Raw genomic sequence first — 24,378 nt, forward strand, 5'->3', positions numbered from 1 at the left:
CCACTTTTGGCTCTTCTAGAGGTACAGTGAAATTCTCAAACCACTTTCCAGCATGGCTGGTCAACTGTGAAACCTACACTAGTACTCAGACAAAGCTTGATCACTTTATGTGAAACACTATGTGACAAGTGTGCATGCAGCAGATGTGAACAGGGCTCAACAATCCAGAAAATTCCTTCTAGTTCTATGTTCCTTCTTATGCTACAGCTAAGCCATGCAACACAATAGAAATCATTGTCTGTAGGTGAACTAAATACACATACAAAAAAGCCCACAAAAGGAAAAAAAATGCATGTACAAGTAGTTTCTATGCAGACTAAAATCTGAATACAGAAATACTTTCAGAACACATATTTTAAAATAGCAAGATTTAGTCTGTAGTACTGACAAATAACTATTTATTATGTGGTAAATTTTTATTTTGGCCAAGAATTGCATAAATTTATTTTTAAATTATTCTCAGAATATGCTATTTCAGCTGCCATTTACATTTTCTCTTCAACTTACAACCAAAATTCTAAGCAGTCCAGCCTCACTGTATTTTGCGTGCAAAAATGTTTCTCTGTTCACAGACTGCTTGCTAGGAACGCTGAAGATGGTGGACTTGCCAGTGCTAGGTCAACAGTTGAACTGGATCATCTTAGAGGTCTTTTCCAACCTCAACGATTCTAACCTGAAAAACAACACTGTCCAATCCTGCAGGCAAACAAAATGCTGCCACGGAAGAATACAGTTCTAGTTCTTGCAAATCATACCATCCCCAGTGTTTTGCCTCCAGGTGACTCAGTGTCCTTTCACTCTTCATACACTCCTTCATGTTTCTGTGCTGTCATCCTTCTCCAAGGTTCTACAACATCCTCTCTGTCTTCCCTCTCACCAACATGTTACTTCCTAAGCATCAGAACATAATAACCATTCTAGGTTTTCCTCCCTTTTCATGTCCAGATTTTCTAAGCTCCTTTCCAAATCTGTGTTTCTATCACACATTGACATAGGACTTCCCTGCTTTTTCAATTTCTAGAGCATTCATCTATCCTTCTGCCAAATATTTCTTTGGCTTTTGACTGATTCTGCTCGCATTTTAACACACCAGTCTCTATTACTTTCATACTGGAGTATTTATCACAGCTGACAAGTAAAACTGCAAGTATAGGCAGAAGACAGTTTTGTTTGTGTAAGAAATTTAATGCTCCATTATTGGTATGAAGATGGTATATTGTAAATTGATCATGAAATCTTAAGCAACAGACTTCTTGTATATTATACACTAGTTTAACACAACCTGAAAGAAGATGCAAGTTATTTTGAAAAACGATGAGAGACAAAAGTTGCACTGAAAATCAGGACAACCTTAAGCACAGCAGCATATATCCACAGCATCTTCCTGTGTGTTAATAAAACATCTTTCTACTTTTCCAAATCATCATTAGACATAACTGGTTACATGTTTTATGCCTTATGCAGACATTTAAACTGTGAAAAAAATTACAACTACAGGCAACATCATGGTGTACCTTGTCATCAGGCAGCACATGCCAGATGGATACAGTCTTCTCCTCCACTTCACTGTTGATAGAGAGATATGAGGGCTGATAGATTTTTGTAGGTTCTAATATTAAAACCTTGTAGAAAAAAAAATAGTTAGTGCAAAACCTGTATAACTTCAAAAAGTATTGAAATCTTTTAAATCTATTCCTGTAGTCATATCATAGCAGGAAAAACAGGAAAGGCAAAATTTTAGGTACTGGGCTAGTTTAGAACAGCTGATGGTAACTTAAGGTTAGAAAAAAAGCCAATTTTACTTTGTTGTTTTTTTTTATATGAGTCACTTGCTAGCACATATCAATTTTGCAAATTATTTTTCTGAAAACTATCAAGTTTTGAAATCTTTCTGTCACAATTCATTCTCTTGCAATGCCACTCTAGAATGTCCATATGGAGAAGATTCACAGTATACCTTCATCGCTTCTTGGTAGAACCATATTTGATTAAATCAGAAAAACACATTAAACCTAGAGCTAAACTGAACTGCTTTTGACTTAGACCATTGTGAACTGTAGCCACCAGATCAAAGGATTTTCGCAAAAGCAACAAGCACCACTGCAAATCCCCCAAGATTCAACAAAACAACCACTTACTGGAAATCGAACTACAGTCACATCTGTCTTTGTGGCTTCAACAAGGAAGTCCATCCAGAAATCCACAAGTTCCTGGGTGGCCGTATGCTCTGGAGTCAGTTTCTTAAAATGTTGATATATCAAAATAGTCTCTACAATAGTTTTCAGGTACCTGTGATCATCCAAACATACACAGATAGTAAATTTAATAGTTTGTAAATAATAATGTCTCAACCTTTAATCACAGGTGAAGTATTCACTTTCAACATCAACGCTGCCAGTAACATTTTGCTTCTCTAGCACTGCTTTTCATAGTAGCAATTCCCAAGTAAAAGTGGAAACGTAGCTGCTAGACAACTGAAATATAAGTGACTTCTGGGACACTCCTTCCAGCACATACTCTTAATACCACATGCTGTCTTCTATTAAACTTCATAAAATAGCTGAATCCTCTGCCTAAGGATCAAACAAGCCCATGTTCAACTTGTTTCAGTAGTGACCTGCCTCAAATAAAAATTCAAGTAAAAAGTCTGGTAGTTTAAGTTTCTACACTGTTCTGTCTTCCATATTGTGCCTCCATTGGCAATTGTTTCACACAGATTTCTAAAACATGATGCTTCTGCAACTGATTATCCTATGAAGATGACAACAGCTATGCTAAGCAGTCTTTTGGCATTGCCAGGGAAGGTCAACAGCCACGCTGAATGTCTCCCCTAAATGCAGCTCATCCCTCTCTCTGCTCTTCTGCTTTCTGGGTGTTCTTCACAACATTGCTTTCTGTTGGCATTTTAGGAAAAAACATTGTACACATAATCTCATATAATCTATGCACACTATAGCAACGAGATATACATGCTAAAGGAGGATTTATCACAGCTATCGCTTTATCGCAACTAGGCTATTCATGGAAACCTTTGTTTCCAAGCTTATGACAAGAAGATATAATATAACTTAGAAGGTCTTTTGTGAACGTTTCCAGAGTCATGCAATTTCCAATCACGCTTCTTAGGCTACGAGGATATCCAGCCTAAAGTACTGTATCTGCTCCCCTTTGCGCCAAGTGAGCCCTGCTATAAAGCAGGCAACAGACTGGGCAGGAATTTCCACAGCAGAAATTCTTCCTGGAGGACAAATGAGTGTGCTGTATTTTCAGAGTTTAATCTACAGACTTAAACCCCAAAGGCACTGGGGTACATAAAATCCTAACAACCAGGCATTCATAAACTCCAGAAAATTCTACCAGGAGACTTTCAGAGAGTGCTATCCAGCCTCTCAGTAAAATATATACATAGCAAAAACAGAAAACCTTGGAAATAAATACACTGTGAGTACATTCATGAATACATTTGTGAATACATTTACAAAATATTTTGTCAGAAAATTAGAGTTTCTAATTTCAGCAGCTTCCTATGTTATGTCAATACAGAAGTTTAGCATTTCCAAATTTTAGCACATATACATACAATCTCCTCTGATAGCTTCTGGAGACACTTTGCAGCCTCTATAAATTGACAATACATAGGCTGCAACATATGCATTCTTTCAATTGGTAGTGTGACATCTTTAGTCAGAGAGGAGTCTTGGTTCTCCCCAGCATGCAGGATCCCAGCCCTTAATGAATAGGTGACTGGCCCTTAATTGCTGGCTATATCCGAAGTCGAACAGGTGTTGTCAACCTGCCGTTACACCACACATCTCTTGGCCTTTGCATAACAGATGTTGAGTCTACACGGCTGTCTCTAACCCTAGATTTATAACCTTTCTGTTAATTTAACTTTAATCTGCAGTCTTCTGAATTGTAACAAGATGCAGAATGCACCATAAGGCTCATTTGTATGCAATTCCTAAAACAACTGGTATGTGCCCTATCCATCACAATATTGAAATGTTTAGCCAGGGCTCTCTATCTAAGCTGTCTGCACTCCCCAAAGCTTTTAGGTAGTTATGACTAAACTCTCTAGCCACTATGACTTCTCTTCAGCAACACAGTTGATGAAGTATGGTGCTACAAGCAACTCCTCCTTTCCTCTTGTGCCATCAGAAGAGCCTGGAGTCAATGGTGAATCTTCCCTTCTCAGACATCATATGAAATACCCATATCAGATCCATCCCTCAGTAAGGGCAAAAGGGGAAGAGAGTCCCTTGTCTGCATAAAAGTACAGTAAAACAATGCACAGACAGCAAAATCTGTTAAAAAAAAAAACAAAACACACCTCCTGTCAGCTAAATACAGTGCCGAATGTGAAAGTTGAAGGTGTCCAATATTTTAATACATAGCAATGTACATAGCCTTGTTCATCACCTTACCATGCTGGTGCCTTTAGTTTAAACAGCTTTTCTGAAGCCTGGATCACTCTTATATGATCATTAGCCAACATACTGGCCCCCAAGAAAGATCCCACTTCCCAATAGCTTTGCAGTTTCTCCAAGCTCCCCTTTTTACCAAGCAGGCTGCTGATCTTTACTCCTGCAGCAAAGAGAATAACAGGTCACAAGAATTTGTATTAGTGCAGTTTTGAAAGAATCATTTCCCTGATTTGAATTCTATTGTTTAAATTACTATACCCTCTCCATTTTAATAAAGATGGAAATCATACTTACCAGTTAATGTTATATGCCTTCCAAAAACCCTAAGTGGTAGCAGGGTTTTTTTTCCCCTCCCCCTTTTCCTCAAGGCTTCTCAAGAAAGGAACTTTAAGACATCACTGTCAGGACAAGGCGACAGTCTACCTATGTTGTTGCATGGACCTCATCTGTAAAGGTAAATTGGGGCCTTAGGCTACACAACACAGCTGCAAAAACTTAACAGATGCTGAATAAGGCACCTATTATGTTTTTTAGTGCTTTGTTTTTTTTACTTTGAAGCCCCAAGCCCCAAACTTACCTTTATAGACAAGGTCCCATGCAGAAGGAACAGATGATCCACTGGGTTTCTTCCAGCAGTGATGTTCTTTTAATTGCAGCAAGTCCTACCCCAATGAAAGACAACTATTAATATTCATAAACCCCTTAGCAACTCAAGACTACGGAGAGCCTCAGGTTTTATTTTGACTTGCTAAGTTTGCTGAGAAGTACAGGCTCCCCTGTGGCCTTCAGGATGATTTTTAGTTCATATGAGCTGCTACGTATAGCTAACATGAGGTATGCTATACCTTTCCCTGCAAATAAAACAATTTGCAGATTACACAACACGCCTCTTCACCACCACAGTCTTTCATTTGCTTTTCCCACACTACTCCACTATGACAATTTCCCTCCCTTCATCACTTTCCATTGGCCTTGATATTCAGACTGAGTATTTACAAGAAAATTCAATGCAACTGTTGATCTTGATTTTTTCCTTAACCTTCCTTGAGTAGCTAGCAGACTAAACTCCATGGTGGAAGCGGCAATAAACATTATCAAAATGGGTATCATTACAACAGCTACAGTTCAGTCTAGAAAGTTTATCTTGTTTTATCACACTGTTCAAAGTTTTGTTATCAACATCAGATAATAAATGCTTTTAAAATGTGAAATTGTATCCAATTTGAGTAACATTCAGAACAAAATGGTACTTTAGTCATAAAAAGCAGTATTTGTCTGCTTCTTGGAAAGTAAGTTTTAGCTATTCCTGAAGAGAAAAACAATGCCATAGACATTACAAAATATCTCCAATCTGCCTGAGAGATGATACAATGTACATCACGTCCATCAACACCACAAGGTATGGCCGTGACCATTACTATGTTGACCAATCCTGCAAGGCTTTAAGCCCGGATATGTTCACACTGTCAAAGAGACCACTGGCAGATGGTACTCCTACACAAGTAGGAGAGGAAGGGGGAACTCATATTAAATGTGTTCAACTTTAGTGGGGTTCTGGAAACCAAAACCTGAATGCTATCCACAAAACACAGTAAATGGAAAAAATTAATCTCTCCCAGAACCCTTGAGAAAAACTCCTCATCAGTATCCTCAAAGGCCCACAGGCTCTGCTAGAATGTCTGAAACATTTGAATGCGCATGACAGCAACACACAAAACCAGACAGACATCTACTAACTTCCACAGGCTTTGAATGTGACCTCATCACAAGGGAAGTAAGGAACTGGTATCACAGGGATATGGGGATCATTTTAGGGGGATATATCTTTGCTGGAAGGAAGGGGAAAGGGAGGAATTTAGCTGTGCATAGGGCCTTTGCTAAGTATTGGGTGATGGCACACACAGTCGCAGTGACCACTGACAAGCTATCACAAGCCTTCCACCACAGTGAGCAGCAGCACTGCTCTCTGATTCACAGGCTTACATGGTCTGCAATGCTCCATTGCCCTGCAGGAACCCACCCATCACACCCTTCCGTGCTCTACACATGGGAACAGTGCTACAGCAAGGTACAAACTGTGTGGTTTTGGTGAAAAGGACAACTCACATGGGGAGGGACTAGAATTACTGACATGGCAGGGCAAAGTACGTTTTAGGAGGGCAAGATTGGCAACAGAAACAATTCTGAGTCCCAGATCAATATGGGAGAGCTGTAGGAGGATAATGGGAGAAAGAATGGATGTGTAGCAGCGATATCTGAGGATTCCAAGTTTTCAAATCTTTACTGTCATGTAGCCTGCATAAACTGGACAGGTTACCCCAGTATTCTATGAAGCAGATCCTTTTACCTTAGAGAAGCCACTATCACCCTCTCATCAAGCTCTTCGGGGAGAGATGAGACACTTGGTGCTAAAACTCACACTAGTTTCCTGACCTTCCTCTACAAAGCTTATCTACAAAAGTTACTTTTCCTCGAAAGCCAAGTTGGATAAATGCAGTTGCCATGCGACAACATTAGCAATGGGTTCAAAAGACTGTAACTCTAATTTACAGTGGGGGGACGGGGTGTTTTGTTTTCCAGTGGGTTTGGTCTCTTTTGGGAGGTGGTGGAATAAAAAAACCTTTCTATGGAAACATGCAAAGTGAACCTTCATCAATTTAATTCTGAGTTCGTGGTCTCTTCATATAATTTCTCTTTTCTTAGTTTATTTTTATTTGACCACCATTAAAAGTTTTTTGATAGTATGAGAAAATCCAAGCAGAATCAAGACATTCTTTCCTTCCATGATAAAACTTGGCATTCACGGGGGGGGAAAAAACCCCAGCAGTTGAATTCCAGTATATTTTATGAAAAACATTTTTGCCTTTAAAGTAAATAAGCCAAAACAGAGGAACTATTAATGCCAGAAAAGCCATTGTTTTTATAACACCAAGAATATACCCACAGCTTGTAATAAAAACAAGATACAGTAAGTAGATACCACCAGTTAAATATTACTATGAAGGCTTTATAAATAAACTGCTTTCCTTGCTCAAATATTGACAGAACAATTCATATTACAGGATCCTCTGTGTGTCAAAGTTGCACAGCTTGCAAAGACCATTACTATCAATGCAGAACATTGCATTTCTGTTCTGGTCTCAAAATTCTGCAAGTTTGTACAGTTATGAAAGCAATACTACTCAGAAAATGGAGGGTTTTCATTAATGCTTCATGTGATCATTTAGTTGTGAACTACTATCTGACAAGTAGTGGTAGGAAATTTTAGAAGGCAAATTTTCTGATCTGATGCAGACTGGCAATAATTCTCTTCGATATTGAATTTATTCTTATTTTTACGGGATTTTAACAACATTGCTAAGGTAATCAGATATGTATCTTCTAATTAGAACTTCATGCACCCTCTGAAGAGCTGTTAGTGACCAAATTCTTCCTTAACCTTTCCTAGCCTACCAATTTCCATATAACCCAGACTGATCTTTGGTTTGTTCTTGGTTCTCTTCTGACTCCCACGAGCAGACAGACTTCCTCTGATCCCTTTGTGCTACAGATAATGCTGTGGGTGGACACCAAACAAAGAACTGATTGGCAAATCTAACTACTGCTAATAAATGGTCTTGTACACACAGATTAACCAAGAGGTGACAGTTACAGACATGTAAGAGATTCTTGGGACAGGAAAAAACCCGCCATTTTCTCACACAACCTCTATGATTTGTTTTTCTTCAAAACATCAACTTCAGCCCAAGACAAAGAATAATCTCCCCAGAGAAACAATGGATTTGCTCATATTGGACATTTCCAAGGTTCAGCTGGGTAGGATGCTGGACCATCTTGCCTAGACTGTGCCTTTGCAAAGAAAGTTTGTACCAGATGGTCCTTGAGATACCTTTCAACCCGGCATTCCATGATGCTACGAACAGTGACCAGTCTTATCAACAAGAAATAAATTACCAATAGCACACACAGGATTTAGGCTACAAATCTATTAGAAAAATATGTTTCAAAATAGCTGAGTCAGTCTGAAGCTTAAAGTACTTTGACACATTTCCCGTAGCAAACAAAAAAAACCCGAAACACCTAAGGAACAGGATATATCATCCCTAAATAATTCATCAGCTGTGGATGGAACTTTATGTAATAAGGAACATTAATTTCTGTAATATTCTCCATACAAACAAAAGGGAAAACAACCCTGGACAAACTGACAAGTAGATGACACCAAATATTTAATCTCTACAAGTTACACCCAGATTTCATCAGTACAATTGATTTGTACAAATCTAGTTGATTTAGCTGGCTGTAGCCTGTATGCAATTGAAAAGTTTCTTTAAAATGGAAGGATTCAAAATAAACTACACAAAAAATATAGCTCAGTTCCATTAAACTATCCTGTTTAAAGTTAGGCCAGCTAAGTGAATTTCTGCAAATGCTATGCAAAATGCAGAACATGTATTTTTACCTCCTACACTCAAAATTTCAGTGTAGGATATGAAAATATTCTATGTGAATAAAAAGCAAAATCTCACCCACTCACAGAATAGCAAACACAGTAGTTGGGGCAATTCTATGCAGCCTAGCACATCCAAATTAATACCTTCATTCACACCTGAGAATTTAAATTTCATTTCCATTATTTACGTGAAAGTAATCATCTCACTCTGACCTTCACACTCAAAAAATTTCTCTGTCTGGAAAACTACTTCCAGACATACAGTACACACCTAACTTCTGAGCTAGAGCAGTGGCTGATTACAGATACATTCTGTGGAGTGAAGAACATTGTTTCTTTCTCACTTGACAACCTTCTCAGGAGACACAAAGATAAAAAAGGCTTTACAGTAAGTCAAGAATTATACAAATTCACAAAGAACACCAACTGCAATGCACATTACAATATTCAGTGCTTCTCACAAACCTTCCCTTAATGTATTACTGACTAATCTTGATTATTCATTCTCCTCAAATCCAGAAAATCACAAAACCACAAACGAAATGGATACCTAAATTCTTCCCTCTTAAATAAGAAACTTTTTATGATGAGGATGGTGAGACATTGGGCCATGTTGCACAGGGAAGTGAATGCCCCATCACTGGAAGGGTCCAAAGTAAGGTTGAACAACCCAGTCTAGTGAAAGACACCTCTGCCCACAGCAGGGGGGTGGACTAGATGGTATTTATAAGGTCCCTTCCAATGCAAACCACTGTGGTTCTATGATTCTGTGAATACAGACATTCAGAAACCTCCAAAAATGCATCAGAAGAGAAATATTCTTCTCTCAACCCAAGCTCAAAACAGGTGCATTTTCCTCATTCTTAGGATGGACTTTTTGTCCACGTTCCCTACAGTTCTACAGTGGGGTTTTTTGTCTGTTTTTTTGAAGAGTGCTAGTTGGGACTGGATTCCCCCTTCAGGTCTTCCTGTTTCACACAAATGATGCCATTACAAAGAAGTTTAGTTTTCACTAAGCTCTGGCAACCTGTTAAGACCTTGAAACTGGAACGAGGTCTTTATGACAGCACTCACCTGCAAACAGGTGGGATCAGCAGTGGTGTGAGACACCAACTTAAATATTGATATGTTCTCTACCAAAGCTTTTATATAAACCCATGAGATTTCCCCCTTATAACAGCGGGTGGTGGTGTATTTTCACTAGACTGAGAATTAACAGTGAATTTGCAAGTTATAATTACCAACTTTCCGCAGTTCAAAAGAAGTATCAAAGCAATGTCCAGCTGCCAGGAGGAGTACTGCATAATTAATTCCTGATGGTAATGTTGGCTCTGACTCAAATGCCTTCTTGAACCTAGAAAAAACAAACATTCAAGTTTACTTTCTAGATAATGCAATCTACTAGGGGCATCATTACAATTTTAGGTACTTTTAAGTGCTTATCTTCTGTTTACACAGCAAGAATCCATGGAAGCAAAAATATTTTACTGTTTTCCACACATTCTTTGTGGTTATTTTTAGAAGTCTGTTATTTATATGTCCTCCTCCCATTTCCTTTCTCCTCATGCAACACAGACCCTACTCATCCATCCCAATGAAGTTACAGTATTTTACTGTATTTTCTTCACATAAAATAATACCACCAGTTTGTAACAGACATGTTTCACGTTTATATTTATTAATAACCTCATTAATTTATTCTTAAATATATGAATTTTCATTGACTTGAAACCTTAGATTCATTGTGTCTCTGCATAAACACAAAAGCAAGTGAAACAAGAATACACCTCAACTTCAGCTACCATTACAGCTACTCTAAATTTTACTTTTTACTGGGTGTCTTCTTGACATTGCCCTTATGAGTATATTCACATTTCATTCTCTTCAAGAGGAAGTGAACAATCAAGAGAAATGGCAGTGGTATCCACCCCAACATTGTCTTTAAAGAAGCGGAAGGGGCTTCACACAAACACAGCACACACTATGCTCGTGCTAGCAATGCAAATAGTTGTGCCAACAGCAACAGCAGACCTACAGCGCTTTAAGCTTATTCTTCAGAATAAGAATATCTTTGGTTGTACATATATACACATATTTTCACACCTCTGTAAGGAGAAGGCAAACCAGACTATCATATGTAAGCCAAGGAGCGCAAGAGATTCAGTCAACACAACTCCACTACAGTAAAAGCAGTGGAGCTTAAAACTACTTTCAAAAGGGTGAGGAAAATTACAGACAAACAAATGGAATACATGAAAAAATTAAGCAGGTTATGAGATCAATATATAGGGAAGGAAAGAAAAATAATTTGTGCAAAACCAAAGGATTTGGCTTCTAGACCACACTTTGATGTAAGCAAAGTTAAGGCATTTTGATCCTAAAAGGCAAAAAATATGGCTGGTTTTTAACTTGTTTGTTTGTTGTTTTTTCTGCTCTAAAGGACTCTGCATCCTTTAACGTAAGTTCTACTTTCCAAAATTGTAAGTAAGATGGCTTCTCTTCAATCTGCTACACACATACACTTCTTATACTTCAGTTGCCTGCCTTCAAAGAACTTAGAAGAACTCTAAAAAAACGAACTCTAAAAAAAAAACCCAGGATGAGCAGAGGACTAAATTCTTTCATCATCTGCCATTTCCTCTTGTACTCTGATTTACAACAAAATGAAGAAGAAAGTATATACAAAATATTTTTGCTCACTTAAAAAAACCCCAACCAACCCACAACAAAAAACCAAACCCCGTAAAAAGCTGTCAACCAAACAGGACAACCATCTCATCAATGTTAAGTATATACATCTAAGAGAAGTCCGTTGGCTGGCATTATCTGTTGGAGACATAGTGATGTTGGGAACTGGACTACCTTTTTTGTCCTAGAGATCTTTCATTCTGTAATTCTCATGCAGTAAGAAAAGGAAAGAGAAAAGACTGACAGGAAAAGGCCTTGAACTTTTTTGGGGGGTTTGGGTTTTGTTCAAATTCAAGAGAGACAGTACTTTTGGAAAACTGTTGCTGTGCAGACACTGAATTAAGGGGGTAGCAGTGAAAAGATGAATAAAGACTTAGTAGCTTTGGTAAGTCTGATTCACGCTGTCAATGTGCAACAAGAAAGTGACAGTTAATAATTAATCTTTCATCTATTTTCTCAAATTTATATGAAAGATATCTTTTATTCTGCTTTTTAATTGTCAGAAAAGAACACTGCCTGCCCATTTTTTTTTGTGAACAGAACAAAGTATCTTGAAATCACTAGTTGTTGCAAGGCCAGTGCTTTGGTTCTGCTGCCAAACTCTCATTATCTTATGCAATTCACCATACTTCTCTTACATCCTCCTTTCTCTAAGACTGAGATAATAACCTTTATCTCAACATAAAACTACACTACCGTGAAGGCATTGTTCCTGCATACACCTCCTCCCGTTGTGGCCTGCTGTAGCACTAAGGTAGTGCTTTATGCTGGATATTGATTTGAATTTCTAGTGTTAGCTCAATTATATTTGAAAATCTCAAAGTCTATCTGTTCATAAGGTGCTATGAGCAAGGAAAAAGCAAGATGTACAATAGCAAAAGTAATTAATATTTATTTTGTTTAGCCTTTGATAATGCCCAATATTTGCATACAGAACTACAGTTTTCTTTTTATATCTGTTCATGACATTTAACAAAATACAATTTTTCAGAAAGGCCTCTGAAAGTTTATTATGAGCTTTGTCTTTGAGGAAATTAGACTTTTCTTTGACTCAAAATTATAAAGAGAGGGATCACAACAATATGCTGCACTCCTGTTATTTCAACATCTTTTAAAAATCTAGGAAGAATTGCAAACCTGTAAAGCATGACCAGAAATAATAAACTCTATTTTTATTCTGAGGCCATAAATGGTAAACAATTACATCTTATCTTTTACAAGACAGAGTTCTAAGCAGAAGTTTACTGAAAACAACTGATAAAGGACAAAGGAAGATGAAAGCTTTCCATTCTCAGCATTTGCTTCAAACAGCAGCTGATGAGCACAAGATGAGAGCTAAGACGTGATGTGCAGGATACATAAACACAGACTGTCTGTATCCTCATCTGAACAGAGAGAGGCAGGTCATCCTGGCAGAACTCTAGGACGGTGTCCAGTCATTTTTTAACCTCTTCCACATAACAGCAGCACTTTAGCACATTTCAAAAGGATTAAAAGCACATGATTCTTGTCTCTAAAATGAAGATAAGAATTTATCTAATATTGTCTACTGGGTGCTTCTTTGACTATCAATGCTATGCAACATGCATTTACTATATGGTGATGATGAGGTGGTAAAACTTTTGTCAGCATAAGTTTGGAACATGCGAGCATGGAAAGGAAAAAACCAACAGACAGAATAGTATGTCCTTAGCATCAGTGCAGAGTTAAACATCAGCACTTCTAAGCCTAGCTAGCTAATATCTATCAGATTAAAGATATTCCAATTGATCCCAACTGACTGACCCTGAGATTGGCTCAGTTGGTTAAAACTTGGTGCTAATTAAGTCCAAATCACAGGTTCAATCCCAAGTATAGGCCATTCACTTAAGAGTTGGACTTGATGATCCTTGTGGGTCCCTTCCAACTGTGTGATTATTGTGTGGCCTAAATTCCTAAGAATAATACAGTAAACAGGAAACTTTGTATTTGGGAAAAATGAGGAAAATACACTTTGTTGAGATACCTAAAATTCCAAGTCTGTGAGGCATTTCAAGAACTTTGCAGAATGAGATATGTGAAAAACATGAATCTCTCATTACCAACAAATAAGTAAAGAAGTTTAGAAGATTCAGTCTATCCCTTAAGGATGCCAAATATCTGGAATGAAAATCAGTTTAAATAAATTCTTGTTTGAGGAACATTTTCCCAAAGCTAACAAAAGTACATCAGCAAGGAAAACAGTACTTACCAGAATGTTCCTTTGTCCCTGCTTTCTATATCTGTGAATCCAGATTCCAGAAACATGTCCTTGTAAATTCGACCCACCAGACAATACATATCTGAAGCTACTTGGTCTTCCTGTTCTACCAGGGGAATCATAATTTCTAGAGCTTTTTGTCTGTCTCCAGGCAGATTTCGTCTGTTAAAAATGAAAATTTTTATTAAAAACCCCAATAAAGTTAAGAAAAAAAAGTTTTCCATGACTGTATTTGAACAGAGATGTATGACTTCATCCATGTAAAATGTGCCTCTAGACTCAATGGATTATGTTATATATACACCCCTATCATCCTCCCTTCCATATTTGTTTTTCTTTTCTTAATATCAAAAGACACCTTCATAAAAGTCCCCAAATACATTTTCTCCCTCATGAAGCACCAGCTAGAGCAAAGCACTGAAAACAGCAACAAAGAGCCTCAAGAGTAATTCTTAGAAAGATCATGTGTGCCTTTCTTATAAAATAGAAAGATATGAATGAACCTCAGTTTCATATCCAGTATTTCTTTTATTGTAATTCATGCTTTAAATGAAAAAATATACAATCTTCTGTTTGTGATTTTATTTTTTACATATGTTTTGAATGTGAAGCAAGAAGTCCAAACAGTACAAACCAGACTGAAGTCCCACGACAGTGAAGGTTAGGAAATCAAGCTAATAACGCAACACTAAAAGACGTATTTCAGACAAGTAAACTACATTATTGCAAGCATTAGACACTTCTTAATGAGTCAAAGTTTTGATACATCACTCAGTATCAAAAATTTGGAATTTTAATGTATTTGTGTTCTGAACAAGCAAATTACTTCCTTCTCAGCAAAAAATATTTATCAGTGGTTTGGAGAGAATAAAATACACTTCTGGAGAAATTGCTTGTAATATTTGAGTGGCTACAATTTGAATTGGGAGAAATATGTAAAAGAGGTTTTGTATCTGTTTTGCCAGCTTTGGACTGAAGAAGCTTGCAAGAGAAGGCTACCTCAGAAAGAAATGAGAAAAACAACACATCAAAAACCATAGCCCGCTTAGAGCAGATACACTTGATCAGAGGCTCAGTGATTTTATGTTTCCCCTCTACAGGAACTTATAGAAGTTACAGTACATCTGCAATGGAAGTGTCAATATCAAACCTGACAGATCAGAGCATGTTTACTCTAAGTGATACCTGAGTTCATGATCTCTGAGCTCATGTATGCAGCTCCAGAAAGGAGTTACATGGAAGAAAAGGTTTAAATCAAGCAGTATGGCTAACAGAGGACAAGTAAGTACTTGCATCATAACAAAAATAATTGAGAAAACACAGCTAAAGCATTTGTTTGAGCAGACATTATAAAAATGCTTTTATGAGCAAAAAAGCTCCAGAGTGTACAAGTCTACATGCTGGGTCAACTCCTATTGATGTCTCAGCCTGATGAAAAACATAAATGAAACCCACTGAAGTCTTTCCCTCACCGTCAGACCACTCGCCCAAATTCTAACAAATTAAGAAAGGTCCTCTCAGACTACAGAGCTGCAGTAGGCTCCTCAAGCACTTCCACAGTCACACAGCAAGACTGGTGTTCTCATCTGAGATGGACAAGTGCTCCCAATTCCAGGTTGCAGGGAGAGAAATTAAGTGCTCCTGGCTGAGCAAGTAAGCGTCTCCTGCAGGTCTGTGTTATTCTGGTTCCCCTGCCAACTTGCCCAGTTGTTGAAGATTTGCTTCATTTTGTTTCCTCATATTGACCACTCAGGTAAAGCAACAAGGTTCAGTCTGCACCTTCTTTATACTTTTTTGGCTGACTTTCATTACAGAAAGGCATTTTCAGAATAGAGTTTCAGCTGGGTAACACTTCCATGTCTTGTATCAACTATCACTAATTCAGATCAAACCAATGAGAACTCAGTGAGACAAAACCAGCAACGAAAAACAGTGTTTTGTAACATGGGGCCATTTACTCTTAGCTGGTCTCAAGAGACAGAGGTCCCTACTTTTCTTTCTGCTTACTCTTCCACAATCAATGCCCTCACACTTTCTTGATTTAGGTCAGACTAATCCTGACTAATTGAGCTGTTCCATCCTTCCGTACTAGTGACCTGGATTAGAAGCAAGAGATAACAGCTTCTTTCACAGCAAAGATTCCGAAGGGCAGAGTATTCCAGACCTGCCTTAGCTCACAAAACAAACTCTATATTCCCAGTAAGGAGAAAGTTACAATTAGCCCAAGCAATTTCTTCTTGGCACATCAAAGCGTGAATATTTTCATGATTGTCATGGATTCCACTTTAATGACCAATGTGGAGAAGAAAGAGGAAAATCTGATCTGAACTCCTTTCGAGGTCCTGTGTAGACCTTTTGTCAGGTACTGTCAAAGGCTACATCTTAGAATCACATCTATAAACCCAAACCTTTCAGTCTGCAAGAAATAACAACAGAATCAGTGAAGTATTAGGATGTGCCCGAAAAGATTATACTACAGTTTTACAAGTTTTTTAGTGTCTCAGTGAACTAGCCAAGTTCTCTTTTCAAAGGTGACTTTGTTTCAGAAAACTGCGACCTTGAGTTCTAAATAACTTGTAAAAACCCCAAGGAACACCTAGTGAACTTTGTGAAGGCTTTGTAGAAGTGGCAAATCCATGGTGGATTATTTAACTTGCAAAACTTCAGATATTTATGGCAAAGTGGAAACAAAAAAGGCACAGTATTTATACCTTCAAATACCTGGTATAAAAGCACAAGTAAGGATCTGGACATTTTAGTCACACAAAACAATGTCAGATAGCTGGGTTTGGCTTCTTGGTTGGTTGGTTTGATTTTTTCCTTTCAAAACCAGGTTTATTTTTTCAGCTAATTACTTGTGACATGTTCTGACATCAGTTTGACATGATATGAAGTTTTAAGCCTCCTCAGTGAACCTGAATTACAAAATTCAAACCTGTGAAAAGCAGAACTATCTGCAGACATTTTCTATATTTGAAAATTTCAATGTCTCCTGACACTTGGTCTACTCCTCTAAAAGTCAACAGCAAATGTTCACTGTGATAACAGCAAGGGAGCAGAGAACATCTGTAATTTCCTCTGAAAAAAGCTACTCTTGTAGTCCCTTGCCTAAATGCCAGCATCCGAGAAAGAAAACTGCCTTTTATTTAATCCAAGGAAGGAAGTGTATGTTGCTTCACATATCACATTTTGTCCATGTTATCGGAGAACATGAAAATTAGTTTATCATTGTAACATTTGATGAAAGGTCCTCTCCTGTCTCCTCACATTACCAGAACTCAGACTTGAACAAGACAATGTCTTTGCTAGCACAAATGCTGCAACTCTGTCACTCATACAGCAATGTTAGGTATATTTTACAGAGGGGAAAATACTGCTAGGTATTTATTTGTTCCAGTTTAGGTACGGAGGCAAAAAATAATGCAAACCTATGAAAAGAACATGCTAAAGAAAAAGTAATTAAATTTGATAGTATAAGAGAAAAAGAAGCTTAGATTTATTACAAAGGTCAGAGTCCCCAAAGTTGCTTCAGTCAAACCATAGCACTGCATATAATGATTCCCGTTGGGAACTTCACACAGATTACCCACCCGTATGAAGTCTGCAGTTCTGATTTACTGCTCAACAGCAGAAGGTAGTATGGATTCTTACCTGTTTAGTGCAAATGCGTAATGCAGCCTCACATGGTGGTGGGAAGCCAAGTCAAAAGTAGGCAGTTTTTCTAAAGTTTTCACCAGTTTCACAATAGAATCATAATCCTTCCAAAAGAAGGGAATAATGAAGTTTTAAGTAGCTGTACTGAGGTATGCCTACATAAACTCCTCTTTGACTTAAGCTGCTATTATTTCATACTAAGTAGTTTCAGTTCATTGTAAGTTTTATGGATTTCAATTTCTTCAGTCTCAAACTGGTAACAGCCTAGCACTCAGCAGAAATGTGAATATGCATAACATTTAGCAGGGAAACACAATTTGGTCTCCAGAGCTGCTTCAACACGGACCTGTGGAAATTTTCAAACATCTGTTAAATGATTAAAGTTAGCTTCCAGGGCTGAACATGTGTCATTGTTCATATCGCAGAGATATTACAAAGCTAACTGCATCTGACTTAAGGCATCCCAAAACTCAGAAGTGGCCATGACCCACAAAAACAAAATAAAAGGCTTCCCAGTTTTTAAAGTAGCTTCCTCGTTGACACTTTTAAAAAACAAAGAAAATAAAAAATCAAAACTGAACCACTTCAAAAAGTTTAAGAAGCAACAATTGAAATTATAACAAAGTAAATAACTACTAGCATAATTCCAAAAACTGAAATGCATATAAATGATTTATGTTTCCAAAAGAAATATCACAAGCATAATGACAAAGAATACCATAGCCTTTAACTAGGACACACTACAGGCTGTTCATCACACAGCAATGCTGAGATGGAGAGTTGTTACATGTGCCCTGTGATAAAACAACACTTTTCTGCTATGTAAAGACAAAGAACAGTGAAACTACAAAAAAAAGCAAAAAACATCAGTGAAGACTGTAAAAAATTTTTACAAGTGTGCTTTGTTCATAGAGTTTGTTAACAAATCTGTGCAAAATACGCTCAAATTTCAGTGAGAATGTAATTTAATTTACTACTCATTCAGATGGTCTTAATGCACAGAACTCATACCTGGATATCTCTGTAGGACAGCAGCAAGTTTATTACAATGTCAGCAGACAAGACTTCAACATTATCCACTCGCTGTCGAATCCTTGCCAGCTCTGCTGCAAGCTCTTTGCCTGTATAAAGGGTACGGGCCTTCCTGATGTCATTCAGAATGCATTCCCGGAAATACTGGCTGGAGAGGAACAATTTCACATCAGCAATTTTGGACAGGTCACTTGCACTTGTTTTTCTGTCCCTGCAGCTCTCCCACAAGATGTATGCAGAACATGTATTGACACAGCAGTGTCAATGGAGAGATTAATTAACTATTCATTATCAATTTGTCTGAACAGAAGGCAAAATATCGCATCACCACAGCAAGAGCCTGACATTTATCTTGCCATCTATAAATTTTAAACAGGTGTACAAAAAGACAACTCACCCTGAACTGGCCTCTGCCACCTTCAAGAGCTGAATAAATCGATCCACCAGAGGTAAGCATATAGGCCCAAGCAGCGACTCAAACCCCGGCGGCACCAGTTCTGTCAGTCCCTTCATGAAACTGCTATCACAGCAGTACACCTTGTTATGTGGAGTTATCATGTAAGGAACAAAGATGTAGTTCCCAGTGCACATCTGTAAGGAAACAAGGTGCAATATTTAGGGCAGTTATGGTTTGACAAGCCAAAGTATGAAACAACTGCATATGCTACCTGCAGAATTTCACCTGTTAAAGAAAAATCTTGCTTCAGTAAGAGCAAGTTTCTACCCATGAGGCCTAGGATTCCATAAATTCAGTTTTCACCTCAAATATGATACCTGAAATGTATTCTTTCATATTTCTGAACTGTTTCCTGTAAAATCAGTATTTTTACAAGTATCAAGTTGACCTTAAAATAGTCATTGGCTCAATAGTGAAACAACTCTGAGGGTACACCTTAGTCACCCTGAAGAGGCAGGTGGACTCGAGTGAAGCTGACGTACAGGCTTTTCAAGGTGACAGATGTTCAGAGGGCAGTACAGTTAAGCTCACAGATACTGAAAACAATAACATAAGCTAGTTGCTTCACAACAGGAAAAACAGAGAAAACTAATCCTCATAGGAACTGCAAAATGATTCAAATAGCTCAACATAAACAAACCAAATTACATTCCCTGAAATCTATCAAGTCTTTCTAGCTAGTGGGACTTTAAACTGCACGTATTTCTGTATAATCAGTTAAAGAACACCTTAGCATTGCTAAACCATATTGATTTCTATAGATGAATGCATGAGAGACACTTGGCCAAAAAAACCAATTATCTTCCAAGAAAGAGGGAGGCAAGGTGTCTGGTGCCTGTGGCATGAGTTTGGTTACAGTTTTATGCACAAAGAAAGTGCCAACAGCTTAACAAACAAAAGCTTTAAGGAAGCAATTCTTGAGACCTATCATTTTGGTGTCCCTAAATTACTTCCAAGGTTAATTACATTCTGGTCAGCTGCTTCTGCTCTCCCAGAAGCCAATACAGACATCACTTCAGAGACTCCTCTGCCTAGCTGACCTCCACATATTGAGAGGGGAGAGACTGAATAGTTGTTCAATGTTGCAATACCAGCTGTGTGCTTAAAATAAGTATTTTAACATGCATTATTAGATTTTTAAAACATGGAAAGATTGCGATACTCAAGTCTGCAAAACTGTATGTGTACAGATATGTCAGTAAACACATTTTTGTACAAGTCAGAGACTGGCTATGAAAAGCACAGGAATAATTTTTTAATTACACCTATTATACTATAAAACTGTATGTATGCATGGCCAGACTTCACGAAAGAAGATTTGGGAAGGGCTCTCCCCACATGGGTGTGCCCTTCCAGCCTGCACAGTGGATTTTTTTTAGGTGAGGCACAGCATGCACGGAACTGGCGCCACTGTTTAAGTCCTAAGGTCCATCTGCCACGGCCGAGCGAGCTTAGAAAGTGACAGTGAAGTCCTCGGGACTCTCTACAACACCCGGTACTAACCGGGGCTGACCCTGCTGAGCATCCAAGATCTGACGGGATGGGACGGCACGGAGGCATTTACTGCCAGGGGATGGTCCCCACTGAGACTTGAACTCTGGTCAAACTCAGGGATTCAGAGTCCAGAGTGCTCTGCTTTACACCACGGGACTGCCCCATAAAACTGTTAAGACCTCTCTATAAAGGCAACCCTACCATGACTTTTGAGAGGTATAGATAAACTCCGTAAAATTTAAAAGTAATCAAAGCAGGCATTACATGAGGTCCATTGAGCTCAACAAACTCAGAACTTGGTTGGAGATTATTGTATATGTAGCCTTGTGCAAAATTTAATTTAGTCTTCTTCGCCCCAACGATTGCAAATTATTACAGCTGAATAGCTAGGAAACACCTTCCTGTGTGTGAGAGTAGCAGTTCCAAAGGAAACTTGAGAACTGGGAAGTATATGACAAAATTTTTAACAAGGAACTAAAGAGTGTGATGCCAGAACTCAAACTGCTTGTCTTTACAATGGAGAACTGAATGGATACTTCTATTCAAGATATGCTCATGTAAGGCAAGCTGATGCTTTCAAGAGTGAATGGATGAACTTCTGACCCTGCTAAAGCCTAATAAATCCCTCAGTCAGAGGCAGAGGGAAAATTATTAATTTGCTGGAACTAATTTCAGCAATTATGGGACATGGGTATGTGGTGACTGGCACAAAAGCCACTATTACACATAGGCAGACTGTTCTCCAACTTTCCTTTTATAAATACAGGAAAGAAAATTTGGGAAGTCAGAATCAAGATAAATGGTGAAGTAGCTACAGATACCTGGGGGCAAGCATTTTACTTCCTAATGTTCATTCAGTGCATTAAAATACATTCAAGACTGCTTGGAGGAAGACCTTCTCAGAACTCTGGCACACTGTTTTTAATGCTCAGGCCTTTAATAAAAATCAACTCTGAAAAAGGATGTTTCTATTTTTTGAAATCTACAAAACCCAAAGTTTATCATGGCATAATGGTCAGGCCACCTACAGAGACAATACAGGAGTCTTCGTTTTTAATTCTGCAAGCAGGAAAACTGCTCTTCCTGCTGAGTCCTTTACCAAGCATGAGCTCTTTGAAACTAATCCTGAGAGCACCTTCTGTAGGAAATAGGTATCTGTTTCAGAGGAACCAGAGAGCCAACAAAAGCTAGTTCATATGCATTTTCCTGTTACCTGAGGCAGGTTAAAAAAAGCTGGTTATATTAGAGAGTCCAGTATAGAAGACATGCAGACCCAACAGTCTCTGGAAGCAGTGGACAAGGAAGAACTTAACAGTAAAAGACAGGAGAAACAACTGTGTGAGAAGGAAACAGAAGAAAATAAATCAGTTTACAGTTGTTCAGAGGGCCCCGAGGGGTCTCATGGAATTGTCTCAAAGTAGAATCTCACCTTGATATTGAGCGCAAGTAGTGTGGGAACACAGTGGCCTTTCTTTCAGCCAGGCCATTAATTTGGTTCTTAACTTAACCAAGACAGTTATCTTTTTTAGGAGCTCTGTATTGCTGAAACCTCTCACTTTTGGCTGAAAGTCATCAGACAGACAAAGAGGCAGATAAGAACAAAGGGGAAGGATGAAAAAACAGTACAAGCTCTTAAATTTTGTTTCCTTAGTAAATACACTTTAAAAAAAAAAAAGAAGTAGTAAAAGCACACATGTAATAAAGCTAAGAAACACAAGAAATTTTGACCTCAATTTCACTTCCCTACCTAAATAGTACAATAGATATTTAACAGCTATATCTGACAAAGGCAGACATGCAGTAGCTCTGGTGCCAAAAGGGAAAATAAGAATCAGCAGTTACATATTATTTACTAAAGGTGGTGGTGGAAGAAAGGTAAGAGTGAGGGCAAAACTGCTCTAGTATAATAAAGTCTATGGTCTCCTGCTGTGTAGAAGTACATTTTATCATCATCACAAATTCTAACTGCAAAGAGCCCAACTCCAAATACATTTGGGCAATGACTGGGATGGGAGGCCAAGAGGACCAAGCTGCAGAGGCAGCAGCTGAAGAGTTGCTCCAAACGTCAGACAGCTCTAAACCTTTTTCCTCAAAGCAGAGTGCATGACTTGCTACATTCCTCGTTCTCAGATGATGCAACCTGTCTCAGATACTTTTACTTCTTTCTCATCTTTCTTTGTCAAAATCTAAGCTACACTGACTTAGGTCAGAAAGCATCAGGTGTTCTTTCTGACACACACTTCCCATCTGCTCACACAGTGCTTTACATTTTGACTTGGTGCACATTACTCCACTTGGAAGTTAAAATATATTTCATTTATTCTCATAAAATCTGCCATGTAACACTCCATCCCAACTCTGGTCTCACAAACTATGGTATTTTTTTCCTAACACTAATTAACTTCACCATATATTCTAAGTCTGTTAAGCACACAAATCAAAATTGTTGTTTTCCTTTGATCCATTCTTGTGACTCACCATATCATGTACAATGAAAGTAACAGAACCAAACCATTCAATAAAAATAGGGTATTTTTTAAGAAGCAGCACCTTAAATCCAATTGTAATATCCTCAGCTACATCACTAGCCTTTAAAAAACAAGGGTAGCAAACAGGGTCTTCATAAGCGGGTGGGAATAGATGTCCCAGTCAAGAACAGGTGCTACAAGTTTCATTTTCCCATCCTCTTTCTTTAAATATCCCTCATTATTTAAGGTTCAAAGGCTCGAATTACACTTACAAAAGTTACAAAGGGATTGTAGCATCCCTGAGCTGTAATTTTAAGACATTACTGAAAACATCTGGGGCTGAACAAGCCATGGGTGTGCACACAGATAGTTACTGTGGTTCAGCCTGATGCACGAGAACCCAGGACTCCAGATAGGTAATCTTGGCCTGAGCTCTCAGATCAGCTGAACTATCTGTATCTGGGAGATACAAGCCTGCGTATCTTTGAAGGCTTTGGGCCAGCCCACTCAGTACCTGGCAACATCAGATCACTTCCTGAAAGACTATCCATGTTAGCCCATTTCATCAAATCAGTCAGACTAATCAGAAGGCAGGAAGTGCCAGCTGGAGGCAGCTACACACATGAATGCTTAAAACTAAGTGACAAAATCTGTAATTCGCTTTTTGCAAATATTTCAATTGTTTTATATTTTTCTAATGTCCCTTCCTCATTTACTGTGCATAATTAAACAATTCCGAAGTGTGAGTAATTTCAGTTAAATACAAATGTAAGATCAACTTAATAGCTCTAAAGTTACAGAATTTAAGACACTGCTGCTTCCAGGTAGACCTACTGGTCACTGGAACTTTTAAGCACCTCCCTCTTGCTCAATATCCCTTCTCAGCTCCTGAAAAGAAATACAGCACCTATCTGTATTTAAGAGATAATAAAAATGAACTGCATATAGTTACATTATAATGATCACAATACGAATATAAACCAGCCCTTCTTTCAATATCCCCCTCTACTACAGAACTGCTACTTGTGATAAGGGAAGCTTTTTGGGACTTGAATTTGGGGACCATGTGTTCTTAGAAGGAACATCATACAAGAAGATAAGCACTATTCTCTCACCTACAAATACATGTCATGTAATACAACAGATTTTTCTCTGAAAGTTGCACAGATTAAAAAGATATGGTGCTAAACAAACAAGCATTTGAATTCTGGCCAATTAATTCTCATATCTTGAATTTTACTTCAAAATGAGGGAGAAAATCTGAAAAATCCAGAGAGCCAATGATGTGCAGTCCTCTCAGTTCTGTAAGGCTCTTTACTAACATTGCTCTGTTGGAATAATTTAACAGTCAAACATCCATAACCAGAAGAAATCTGCCTTCATAGACAAGAAATGTCAAAGAAAACATCCCCCAAACCAAAATGATACTTTGCCCATGGGTGGGAGAATCTAACAGAATCCCATCTTGC

At 38.1% G+C, this 24,378-nt stretch overlaps 1 protein-coding gene across 3 annotated transcripts in view; it reads right to left on the reverse strand.

Annotated features, from left to right (window-relative positions):
• Nucleotides 1–24,378, reverse strand: part of MAP3K5 (mitogen-activated protein kinase kinase kinase 5) — a 99,401-nt gene that overhangs the window by 36,111 nt on the left and 38,912 nt on the right. For all 3 annotated transcript variants that reach the window (XM_071549144.1, XM_071549143.1, XM_071549146.1), the window contains exons 4-11: nucleotides 18,888–19,081; nucleotides 18,470–18,638; nucleotides 17,456–17,562; nucleotides 13,796–13,966; nucleotides 10,119–10,231; nucleotides 4,425–4,584; nucleotides 2,139–2,289; nucleotides 1,515–1,622 (exon numbers count right to left, since the gene is read on the reverse strand). In XM_071549144.1, the coding sequence (XP_071405245.1) occupies nucleotides 1,515–1,622; nucleotides 2,139–2,289; nucleotides 4,425–4,584; nucleotides 10,119–10,231; nucleotides 13,796–13,966; nucleotides 17,456–17,562; nucleotides 18,470–18,638; nucleotides 18,888–19,081 (1,173 nt within the window). The remainder of the gene's footprint in view (nucleotides 1–1,514; nucleotides 1,623–2,138; nucleotides 2,290–4,424; nucleotides 4,585–10,118; nucleotides 10,232–13,795; nucleotides 13,967–17,455; nucleotides 17,563–18,469; nucleotides 18,639–18,887; nucleotides 19,082–24,378) is intronic.

The sequence above is a fragment of the Pithys albifrons genome, chromosome 2, assembly GCF_047495875.1.
Source record: "Pithys albifrons albifrons isolate INPA30051 chromosome 2, PitAlb_v1, whole genome shotgun sequence".
Taxonomy (NCBI): Eukaryota; Metazoa; Chordata; class Aves; order Passeriformes; family Thamnophilidae; genus Pithys; species Pithys albifrons.